The 11,944-nt window shown below is 38.3% G+C and overlaps 1 protein-coding gene across 1 annotated transcript; it reads left to right on the top strand.

Annotated features, from left to right (window-relative positions):
- Positions 1-6,684: 6,684 nt before the first annotated feature.
- On the top strand, positions 6,685-10,756 carry LOC120778211 (fat-body protein 1-like). The gene is made up of 3 exons (XM_040109968.1): positions 6,685-7,011; positions 7,089-7,231; positions 7,296-10,756. Exons 1-3 carry the CDS (start codon positions 6,900-6,902, stop codon positions 10,629-10,631), a joined length of 3,591 nt encoding a protein of 1,196 aa, XP_039965902.1. The 5' UTR covers positions 6,685-6,899; the 3' UTR covers positions 10,632-10,756.
- Positions 10,757-11,944: the final 1,188 nt, after the last annotated feature.

The raw sequence follows: 11,944 nt of genomic DNA, 5'->3' as shown, positions 1-11,944 counted from the left end.
CAGAGATCTGCTATCAAACGGATTAGTAGTGCAATCAACGCCCTACTTCCAATATCACACATTGAGCAAGTAAGGAAGGGCTTTTCGATAAAAACTCGCAATTGAAAGCAGGGTCCACATATTCGGTATCTAGGAGTTTAAATTGTTTTGGTCCGATTTGAACCATTTTTGGCCATAAGGTAGCACATCTCAAAGGCACAATTATTGCAATGTTTCAACCGCATAGACTTATTGGATCCTTATAAGATGGAGGTCGTATGTTCTACCTAGGAACTACGGGAAAATATATACATATATACATATATAAGATGGAAAAGAAAGTAGGCGTATTTGTAGTCCGATTTCGCCTACTTAAAAATATCAGGATAATATTACCCACATAATTTGGTTGAAATCGGTCGAGAATCGGTCGTCCAATCATCCAAATTTGACACCGACTCCCATAAAGCACTTTCGTACCATCTCGGGTGGACATTAAATTTCGTCTCTGGTGCATTTAGTTATTGATTTATCCTGCTTTTAGTAGTTTTTAATAGTGCCGTTATATGGAGAGTGGACGGGGGTGTACCAAGTTTCAATTTACAGTTTGCACGAACAGACGGACGAACGAACGGACAGACAGACATTTACCCAGATTTACTCTTCGTCCATCATTTATATACATATATACTATATAACCTTATATCTAACTCAATTAGTTTTAGGTGATACAACCAAACGTTAGGTGTACAAAACTCTGTACCAACATGTTGCAAGAGTATAAAAATTAAGGAAACACCAACAAGCCAACATTTTATGATAGAAATGCCAAAGCAAAGCGCACATGCAGATGTCTACTGTACATATTTAGAAAGAATAATTCACAGCTATTACATTCTGTTATGCACAAATACATACATACATGCATGTACAGCAATACATTTGTTATAAACGTATGTGTTTAATTTATACTTTCTTTTTGTTGCAATAACGATATGTTTTAAGTCGATTTATTTACAATTCGTATTACAACTCGTCCCTTTTCATTTACTTTGTATCTACCATACATACATATGTATATGTATGTAGATAGTTTTCTATTGGCCCATTGCATTGGAGTATGTACTCCAGTCCGTTTGTGTTTCGTCTCTTAGTTGTTGCCTCAATCACATTTCAATTAAGTGCGCTTCGCTGCCTTTAATGATTACGCCGTCGGAGGTTGTTATTTTTTGTCTGCACTGCTCTTGTGCATCTCCATGACCCCGCCGGATAAACAGCGTTTGTATTCTTCCTCTCTCTTTTTGTTCCGCTTGTTTGGTACCGGCGTTTTGTTTGGCTCTTTGTTATTTGTTGATATTCGCACAGGTACTGAAACTTTTTTACGCAATTGCGGGTACGTAAATATGTATGTACATATATGCATAAATATTGTTTTACCAATCATCAGGCGGTAGCATATCCCTACATACATACATATGTACATATTTTCTATCACAGTTATTCTTTCCCTTTTAACAAAACGTTTCATTATCTGACGAGGAACTTTGCTACTATTCTAGACTGAGATATCGTTTATTTGAAAATCTGTCAAAATAATATATTTCTTAAAATATTCTGTTTATCAATTGTTGGGTAGTTTTTCGGGATAGAGCAAAAAATATCGACTTGTATGTTTGGTTAGGATAAGAAAATAAAAATACATAAATGACAATGTCTGACCTGCAAGGTCATTCTGATAATAAAAACATTCTTATATGAAATATATCAGCCGTTTATGGGTTTAAATTTCATACAACCCATTATTGGTCAATTCATTTGCGTGCAACTTCGAAAATATTCACCGGAAAGATAAAAAATCGATTTTTTGAAAATGCCAACGGCTAAAGTTACTAATTTTTCACTACGTTTCAAATGGTCCAATCGAGTTGAAACATCCCGTTGCCTGGCTCAGCTGCTCGCAACTTCAGATTTTTTACGAAAAATTGTGTTTTTAACCGCTACAACAACAAAATGCATTAAGTTTGTTGTTATGGTTTTCAGTGAACACATTGATATGGATCAGACTTTTGTTTTCCTGGGTGTTCCTTTTCCATATGTCGTTTTTGACAAAAAATCTTCCGCGAGAAGATACATTTACATATACACATGTATGTGGTGTGATGCAACAAATAATCAGTAGTTGGTCAATGTTTGTTTCCAAATTGATTTTCCACCTAAATTAAAACAATACTTTTAGGTTTTGCAAACCGATGTCTTCAAAACAAGTTAAACTCCTTTTTGAGGGCGTTATTCAATGTGTTCGTGGCACGAATTTCTAATCTGACTTCGAGTTATTTTTAAGCCCCGTGATTGAACTAGATTAAGACCAGATTCCTTATCTTAATAAATGGTATACTATTTCGATTGTCTCATAATTTGTCATGGGTTCCAAAAGTTTTACTGGATATTTAGTTGTGTGTGGAAGCTTTTCATGACCCTCTTTAGTACTTTGTTTTACCACCATAATTTGTATATTGTTTGCGTGGAAATAAACTCTACTCCTCACAGTCATTCCTTTACAACATTCAGTCCACCCTCTTGAAACAAATCGAATTCTGCCGCAGGTATCCCAACTTTATACATACATACATATGTATATCGGTGTTTCTTCACTTGTTTTCACTTACAGAATCGCGGGAATTGTGAAAGTTTAAACTTCTTTTTATATTTCCCCTAGGCTAATACCAACAACTACCGCTATTGCTGCAAGTGGCTACTGTTATGGTGCCACCATATTTGTCACAACGAACAACAATTCATTGCGCCGTGAATAATACAATAAAAGCACTTGTCTATATTTGACATTTGATGCTTTACATGCAGCAGCCAACGAGTGTCACCCTTGGATCGAGGAGACTCCAAACCTGGGGCTGGCTATGTAAAGAAGCATACACATGTACATGGCTTCTGGTAGCGGAGCATTGTGTGCCGTATAAACATATTTACTCACGGGCGTTGTGCTCAGGTGTGAAAATCATGTGTATGTATGCTCTTGTTCTACAAGTGTGTGTGCATTGTTGCTGGGTATCATAATTAAGTTTGACGCGTTTGGTGTTAATGGAAAAGTAATGAAGACGTAATTAAATAGGGATAACTAACAAGGTAAAAAAATGGAAAAATATAAAATCGAGGAACTATAAAATTAATCTTGATTGCGGGCCTAATATTACATACAGTTTAGTTCACGTTACCGCAGTGCATGCAAAAAAATAACTGTTTTTCAGAATTCCATATTCTGGTAAAAGAGGGGCGTGGGAAGGTTAGGTTGGTTCATGCAAAGAGAAATATGCTTTTCTTTGTTAAAACCAAAGGTTCATAAAAGCTTAACATTAAAAACAAGTTTATACTCCTGCAACATGTTGCTAAAGAGTATACTAGTTTTGTTCGCCTAGCTGCTGTTTGTATCACCTAAAACTAGTCGAGATATACGTATATCAAATGGGAATGAGTTCGTAGATGGACACCATCAGTCCACTTTCACGACGACAAAACGCTATTAATCAAAAACGCATAAACCGACATAACTAAGCACCAAATTAAGATACAAAACACAGCAGTAGTAAGGGGTACCGCCCTCTACGAGGTTGAATGTACATATTTCCTAAACCAATCAAGGTAACCACCCTAACCGATACTGTAAAACTGAATTAAATTGGGAGGTTCACCCGCCTACTCCTGCAAATTGATAGATCAGAGGCATTGAATTTTGCAAATAGGATCATACAAGAGTACTTTATAGAAAACCATATCGCAGGACCTACTCGACCGATATCGACCGAATTTAGTATATACTGTTACCTTGATATGCCTATATTCCAGTTCGAAAACAAACGAAACCGTGTTGCAACCACGTCTACTTCCCAAATAACCCAATTTAAGTTCCATCTGATTTTTTCACTTTCCAGTATGCAAACGAAGCACCAGTCAAAGTATGAGGATAAAACTTTACCCGATAGTGTACTGAAAGTAGGCCACCTCATGACCAGAATTTTTCCAAATCCGACCAAAAGTGTTCTAGTCCCCAGATACCGAATATGCGGATCAAAGTTCCAAGTGCGAACTTTTTATTGAAAATATCGTTCAGTCTGTGAGACGTATTATAGAAATTCGGAGATAGTTCTCCGGTTTGATCCTGGCAAGCTTCAAGAGTACAAAATGTTCGGTTACACCCTTATTTAGCTGTTTTTTGGTCCATAAGTGGGCGAGGCCACGCCCATTTTCAATTAAAAAAAAAAGCCTGGGTGCAGCTTCCTTCTGCAATTTCTTCTGTAAAATTTAGTGTTTCTGACGTTTTTTGTTAGTCCGTTAACGCACTTTAAGTGATTTTCAACATAACCGTTGTATGGGAGGTGGTCGTGGTTATTATCCGATTTTTTCCATTTTTGAACTGTATATAGAAGTGCCTGAAGAAAACGACTCTGTAGAGTTTGGTTGACATAGCTATAGTAGTTTCCGAGATACGTACAAAAACCTTAGTAGGGGGCGGGGCCACATAATTCCCGTCCTGCTATATGATGCAGAGGCTTGGGCGATGACAGCAACCGATGAGTCGACGTTACGAGTTTTCGAGAGAAAAATTCTGCGAAAGATTTATGGTCCTTTGCGCATTGGCCACGGCGAATATCGCATCCGATGGAACGATGAGCTGTACGAGATATACGACGACATTGGCATAGTTCAGCGAATTAAAAGACAGGGGCTACGCTGGCTAGGTCATGTTGTCCGGATGGATGAAAACACTCCAGCTCAGAAAGTATTCGACGCAGTACCCGCCGGGGGAAGCAGAGGAAGAGGAAGACCTCCACTCCGTTGGAAGGACCAAGTGGAGAAGGACCTGGCTTCGCTTGGAATATCCAATTGGCGCCACGTAGCGAAAAGAAGAAACGACTGGCGCGCTGTTGTTAACTCGGCTATAATCGCGTAAGCGGTGTCTACGCCAATTAAGAAGAAGAATGCGATCCTTTGTGCCAAATTTCACTTTAATATCTTCATTTATGGCTTAGTTATGACACTTTATATGTTTTCAGTTTCCGCCATTTTGTGGGCGTGGCAGTTGGCCGATTTTGCCCATCTTCGAACTTAACCTTCTTATCGAGCCAAGGAATACGTGTACCAAGTTTCATCATGATATCTCAATTTTTACTCAAGTTACAGCTTGCACGGACGGACAGACGGACGGGCGGACAGACAGACATCCGGATTTCGACTCTACTCGTCACTTTGGTATATATAACCCTATATCTGACTCTTTTAGTTTTAGGACTTACAAACAACCTTTATGTGAACAAAACTATAATACTCTCCTTAGCATCATTGTTGCGAGAGTATAAAAATGTTTCAGGGAAAGTAGAATACAGTAGTAACGCCGGGAGAGAAGTGGGTATTTCATATTTTGGAAAAGTTTGAAGGGAAAACGCATTTCTTTGTAAGAAAGTCGGCTAATTTGTTATTGTAAAAGAAAAATAATTAACCAAATTGAAAATAACTCTTGGGGGATACCTCGTCAATTAAGTACAGAAATAATGGAAATGGAAAACGATCACGGCAGTAGGTTTAAAGTTATGAAGCGCACCGACTTTTCAAACGGTAGTTATGGAGAAAACGCTTTAAAGTTTTGAACACCAAAAAGCATCATGTATCTCATTCGTAAAACATAACATATGTATGTATACTTCAGTAGTTATGCTCAAGGCTACATACTAAATCGGCTGATTAAAACTAAATTTAAGGAAAATCTGTATGTTAACAGTAATTAATATAGATTATAAGTACGTGCTTTATAACAAAGCAACGATTTGTGCATGGATATGGTACTGTCATCTACTCCAAATAAATATTTTCTACGTACATATTTCTTGAACTAGGTCTTCAATTCATCAGCTAAAAAATTGCAAACAATTCTTATTAGTAAATTAACGACCTATTTTTATTTAAAACATTAGACTTTATATACGTATGTACTTGTAATATACTGTTAAGCGGAAGGATGGATGGACAAATAGCCACTATGTGCTTAGTGAATAAATAAAAAATTAAAAATTACATATCTACTAATAAAGTGTAATACTAAACCGAAGGTCACAATTTGAAGACAAGCAGAGGATTTGTATAAAACCACTTGCATTGATACATTTTTCTGGATATTTATTTTTAATCAAGAGATCTAATACGCATCAAAACAGAAGAACTTCGGGCCTCAAAGTGCCACCAAGGAACAAAACTTCCTTGGACAACTTCTCTTCACTTCCTGTCATCGAGTTCTGTCCCCACAACTTCAACTTATTGTTAATTACATGTTCAAAGTGCAGGTTCGAAATCAACAGTTGCTAAGCATCTGGGAAGTCAAAGACCGCTTTATTAATACTCCAGTGCAAACAGATGATGCGACATCTCTCATACACAAGTTACAATTCAAAAATAGCAAGTGAGTCTTAATGTTAATATGAACCATAAAGGACGTCAGTCACGCACGTCTTCACAGGTTATATATATGTACATACATATGTCTCTTGGTGATAAGTCACCTTCATATGTGCAAAGCTGCAAACATACATGCATACCAACAACGGCGAATTGGACAAATGCATTTCGTTTCATGGCGATAAGACCGACCGCCTGTAAAAAGTTCATTGATTTGCACTTGTAAGTAAGTTGAGGGTTAAACGAAACGAAAACAATGGCATTAATTACCAAAAAAGTATCGCAAGTTTACTGTATTGAGATAATGAAATGGACCAAGCCATTGATAAAGCGTGGCCTGTCGCTATATAAGCCGATACTGGGCTGGAGTCTAATACAGTTGTCTACCGACATTGATTGGTAGAGCCCAGCGGATACATTTCCATTCAATTACTTGGCGAGAGTATTTGTTAATCTTCGACATGAGGACCTTCGTACTTCTATTAAGCTGCCTTGTCTGCTGCGCCACAGCAGGACACTACGGTTTGGCGCAGAAACTCTTACACCTAAACAATGTACGCACTGGACAAATGGGTGAGTCACTCAAGGCGAATTCACTTTCGAAAGATTTGGTTAATATAATATTTTATTATCTGTGTACCCGGATCAAGGTTATACTTCTGCGGGCGCGGATCAGCGTCAGCATCAAGAATTTCTGCTCGATGTACTACTCCAAGTACAGAAGCCCTTGGTTAACAATCAGCTCGTCCAACTGGGTCAGGAACTTGTTACGGATCCCAATATGTATTTGCTGGTGAGCTTCTAACTGACTTCTGATTTTCAGAATGCATCAGGTTAATATTTTTTTTTTTATTTAGCCAAACGATGAAATTTTACAGCAGTTCTTACAACAGGCCGAAAATCGGGAGGTTATCGGTCGTAATGGCGTCTACAACCCAGTAGATATCTCAAATATACGCCAATTAGTTGGACTTCAACGTTTCTTAGTGCTCGCTCGTGACTTCAACGTTTTCCAAAGAAATGTTGTCTATGCGCGTCTTTATTTCAACGCAGTTATGTTCGTGGATGCCCTCTCGCTGGCAATACGTGACCGTCCAGATACTCAGGATCTGGTGTTACCACCAATGAATGAGATATTACCACAGTTATATTATGACAACTATGTACTCAACTATGCGCAAAATGTTGATTATAGTGGTTTGATTTCACAAGAAGCACGGGCGAATATAAAATCAAGTATATTCGACATCTTCGGTCTGCGCCGAATTGGTTCATTGTTTCAATTAGGCAACTACGGTAACTACAATCCATTGCAACAGAGATATAGCGCACAGAGGTATGGTTTCGGCCGGTTTGGAATTGCTCCTGAAGGACGTACAGTTAACAGTAAAGAAAACGGTGGTGAATACGTTGTAGAAAGCAGTTATATACAAGAAAAAATTGTTGTGCCGGTAGAGGGAAGAGACGGAACTGATTTAACAAACGATGTTGATCTGAACGTTGCGTGGAACCATATTGTTAATGATCAGCTGGTGCAAGCTGTTACTGAAAGTATAGAGGGAGGTCAGCAAAATGCAATCGGTTCTAATGGATTACCCCAAGTTGATGTAGGCAGTCCACGTCTACTGTTTGTTGGACGTCGTCGTCGTGTGGATAACGGTGGATATTCAGCATATGTAAATCCTTTCTACAGTCAGCAAAACCAATACGGTTACAACGACCAAGAATATGCTCGTCAACAATATCAAACAACGCAATATGGTTACACAGGTCCGGAATATTCTTACGATCGTCAACAAAACCAAGCAGGTCAATATAATTACAAGGAAAATGATTATTCCTACGGGCGTCAACAGAAACAGGGACCTCTGTATGGCTACAAAGGAAAAGAATACTACTATGCTCGTCAACAGAATCAGGGATCTCAATATGATCAACAGAATCAGGCATACAAAGACAATGAATACTCCTATGGTCGTCAACAGAATCAGGGATCCCAATATGGTTACAACTCATATGGTCAACAAAATCAAGGATCTCAGTATGGATACAAAGACAACGAATACTCCTACGGTCGCCAACAGAATCAGGGATCCCAATATGGTTACAACTCATATGGTCAACAAAATCAAGGATCGCAGTATGGATACAAAGACAATGAATACTCCTATGGTCGTCAACAGAATCAGGGATCCCAATATGGTTACAACTCATATGGTCAACAAAATCAAGGATCTCAGTATGGATACAAAGACAATGAATACTCCTATGGTCGTCAACAGAATCAGGGATCCCAATATGGTTACAAATCATACGGTCAACAAAATCAAGGATCTCAGTATGGATACAAAGACAATGAATACTCCTATGGTCGTCAACAGAATCAGGGATCCCAATATGGTTACAACTCATATGGTCAACAAAATCAAGGATCTCAGTATGGATACAACTCATATGGCGAACAGCAGAAAGGATCTCAATACGGTTCGTACTATGGTATACCATATGGTCGTCAGCAGTATCAGGGATCTCAATATGGTTACGCAGATCAGCAATATTATTATGGTGGTCAACCAAATCAAGGAGCAAGGTACAGTTACAATTATCCAGTATATAGCTCGACTTATTATAATCCATACGGTAGCCAACAATATTATTACAAAAACTACGAATACCAATATGAACCAAGAATTCAACAACAAGACCAATATCAAGGTCAACAACAGCAGCAGACCTATCGTGTGCTCCCCTATGGACCGCAAGAAGTGGTTAACGCCAATGTTGGAGATGACCAAGTGGTGATTGATCGTGTAGTTCGTGACACACACAATCGTGGGCAAAGTGGCAAACGTTATCGCAGCGATGAAGGTAAACGAGTTAGTTATCGCAATGCCGAACAATATCGGGAACTGGGAGGATTACATGAGGGTATTATTCGTAGTATTGAGACCACTCAGCAGTTAAGTTATGCTCGACGCGGTGAAATACTTTTGCAAAGTATACAAGAATTGGCTGCCAGATTGAACATTCAGCGCATTGTGGAAACCCTTGAAGGAAGTATTTCCCAGCAACAAGATATTCAGCTTGTGCAGCAGGAAGTAGATCAAATAATTCAACAAATCCGTGCACTCGTTGATCAAATTCGGGAAGAGGCTGGTATTAGCGAAGGAAGCGAACGGGCGCTATATGTTGTCGCAGATGTTATTGGTGGTAGAATTGTACTCGAGCAACAACAACTATCGATCGCTGTGAAGCGTACTTTACAAGAACTGCAACAACAAATACAACGCATTGTTGGAAATCAAGTTGGTCAAGTGAATGAGGTGACTCCACTTGTTTTATTGTTCGGCTCTTTACGCAGTCCAGTAACTCAACAAACCATTTTATCATTGGCCCAACTGATCGATGATTACCGTCAGAAATTGCAACCATACACCAGCAGCCAACTGAGCGGCAATGGTGACATTAAAGTTCAAAATGTTCAAATCGATCCTTTGGTCACCTATACTGAGGTTGCGGACGTGGATCTTGTCAATATGATCGATCAGCAGCTTTTGCAATCGAACGCCAACAATCTGCAACAACTTGGCCAAAAAGTGGTGGCTCGCCAACAGCGTTTAAATTATCAACCATTCACCATCTCTTTGGGTATTGAATCTCAACATCAACAAGAAGTTGCCATACGTATATTGCTCGCACCTCAAATCGATAATACTGGACGTCGTGTATCTTTGGCACAAAATCGCAATAACTTCATTCTCATCGATGCTTATGTACAACAATTGCAGGCAGGTGTTAACAATATCGAACGCAATTCACGCCAATTCAATGGATACAACAGGGAAGTCTCCACTATTAGCCAAATCTACCGTCAGATAATGACTGGACAAATCAATGTACAATCGGGTGTTACTCGCCAGCTCCCAAGAAATCTTGTATTACCACGTGGCTCTGCTAATGGAGGTTTGCCTGTACAGATTATGGTTGCAGTGACCCCATTAAACCAGCAAGAGGAGTTGTTACATGTTGAAGCACGGCAAATCAGTGGTTTGGGAATCGCTGCTATCGGCGTGGACCAATTGCCGCTGAATTACCCGCTGGATAGGCAAATTGTTGATGGACAACGTTTGGATGTGCCCAACATTCAGTTGGTCGAAACTGTTATCCAATATGACAGTCGCCGCAGTGCTTGAGATACTCACTGCTAGTTGCATTTGCCGAAGCTGTAACACTTATATGAACAGGTTTTCACTTTGATTACTCTCACACTTTGAATTTTGTATTGTATTTCTGCTAAAAACACAATTTCTTTTCGTTAATACTGATATGTAAAATATTTTTTATTCGATAAATAAAGCTTTTAAAGACAGAAAGAAATACGCCAGCGTTTATACTTGTATGAGCATTATTGGAAAATTTAGAAACCTTATAGAAAATATTAAAATTTTTTGTTCAAATATTCATTAAAATTTATTTAAATGAGAAATTTATGGTTAAGTGCGGGTAGAACCAACATTTTATATTCTGGGAATGTTCAAGAATCAAGGGCGGTTTTTGGAATGTTGAACAATTATGGTCTGATTTCGACACTTGACTGTTAAGTGAAAGAATTAGATGAATTTAAGAATTTCGTTACATGCGAAGTGAGCGAGCATGTATTCAGATTTCGCCGTAACCTAGGAATGTTAAGATAATATTAAGCACGAAATTTGGTTAAATTTGGGGGTAAATTTAATTACAGCATCACCTGATTCGGGGTTAAAATGATTATGTGCGGTTAGAGGAAGTTCTCTAGATTAAGAAAAAATATATATAGTTTAATTTAAAATTAAAAGTTTTAAATATTTAACTGTTGCAACTTGCAAGAATCAAAACCAGGGAAATACTTTAAGGTGTAAAACCAATCATATACAGTAAAGTCAGCCGGATGTTCCCAAAACCTGATATTAGTTAATTAGGAGCTAGGCCAAGTTCGCTCAAATTTATCTATTTTAGGCACAAAGATACACAGTCATGAATAAAACTCACCCTCTTATTTTCATTGGGATAACTAACATATTGGCCGATATATGCAGCATAAAGTCACCCCGAAGTTCGAAAATCTTTACATATATTAGGTATATGGGGGCTAAGGGAAGTATTGGATCGATTCAACCCATTTTTGAAATACAGACATACCATTATAAGCGAAGGATTATCCCTTAATTTGAGTCATATATATCACACATTTACTGACATTTTCCATCAGAAGTCAATTTACCCATAATACCAAATACGGGGACTAAATATTCGGTACTTATGGGGCTTGAACTGTTTTTATTGGATTTCAGCAGCAATTTTTGATCATGAGGTGGCATACAATAAAGTCATTATTCGTGCAAAGTTGTATCCCGTTATATTAATTGCTTCTTGATTTGTGTACTGGAAGCTGAATGAATCAAGTGTAAATTAAAATTGTGCTATATGGAAAGTAGGCGTGGTTGTGGCACCGCCTCTATTTAGGTGA

This window comes from Bactrocera tryoni, chromosome 5 (genome assembly GCF_016617805.1).
Source record: "Bactrocera tryoni isolate S06 chromosome 5, CSIRO_BtryS06_freeze2, whole genome shotgun sequence".
Classification (NCBI taxonomy): Eukaryota; Metazoa; Arthropoda; class Insecta; order Diptera; family Tephritidae; genus Bactrocera; species Bactrocera tryoni.
The sequence above is the reverse complement of the archived record's forward strand: the minus strand, read 5'-3'. Positions and strand labels throughout refer to the sequence as shown.

Excerpts from the sequence above, each read along its gene's own strand:
- LOC120778211 (XM_040109968.1), top strand. The coding sequence starts at position 6,900 with ATGAGGACCTTCGTACTTCTATTAAGCTGCCTTGTCTGCTGCGCCACA. Across the intron at positions 7,012-7,088 it reads TGTACGCACTGGACAAATGG|GTTATACTTCTGCGGGCGCG; the intron begins GTGAGTCACTCA and ends ACCCGGATCAAG. Across the intron at positions 7,232-7,295 it reads ATCCCAATATGTATTTGCTG|CCAAACGATGAAATTTTACA; the intron begins GTGAGCTTCTAA and ends TTTTTTATTTAG.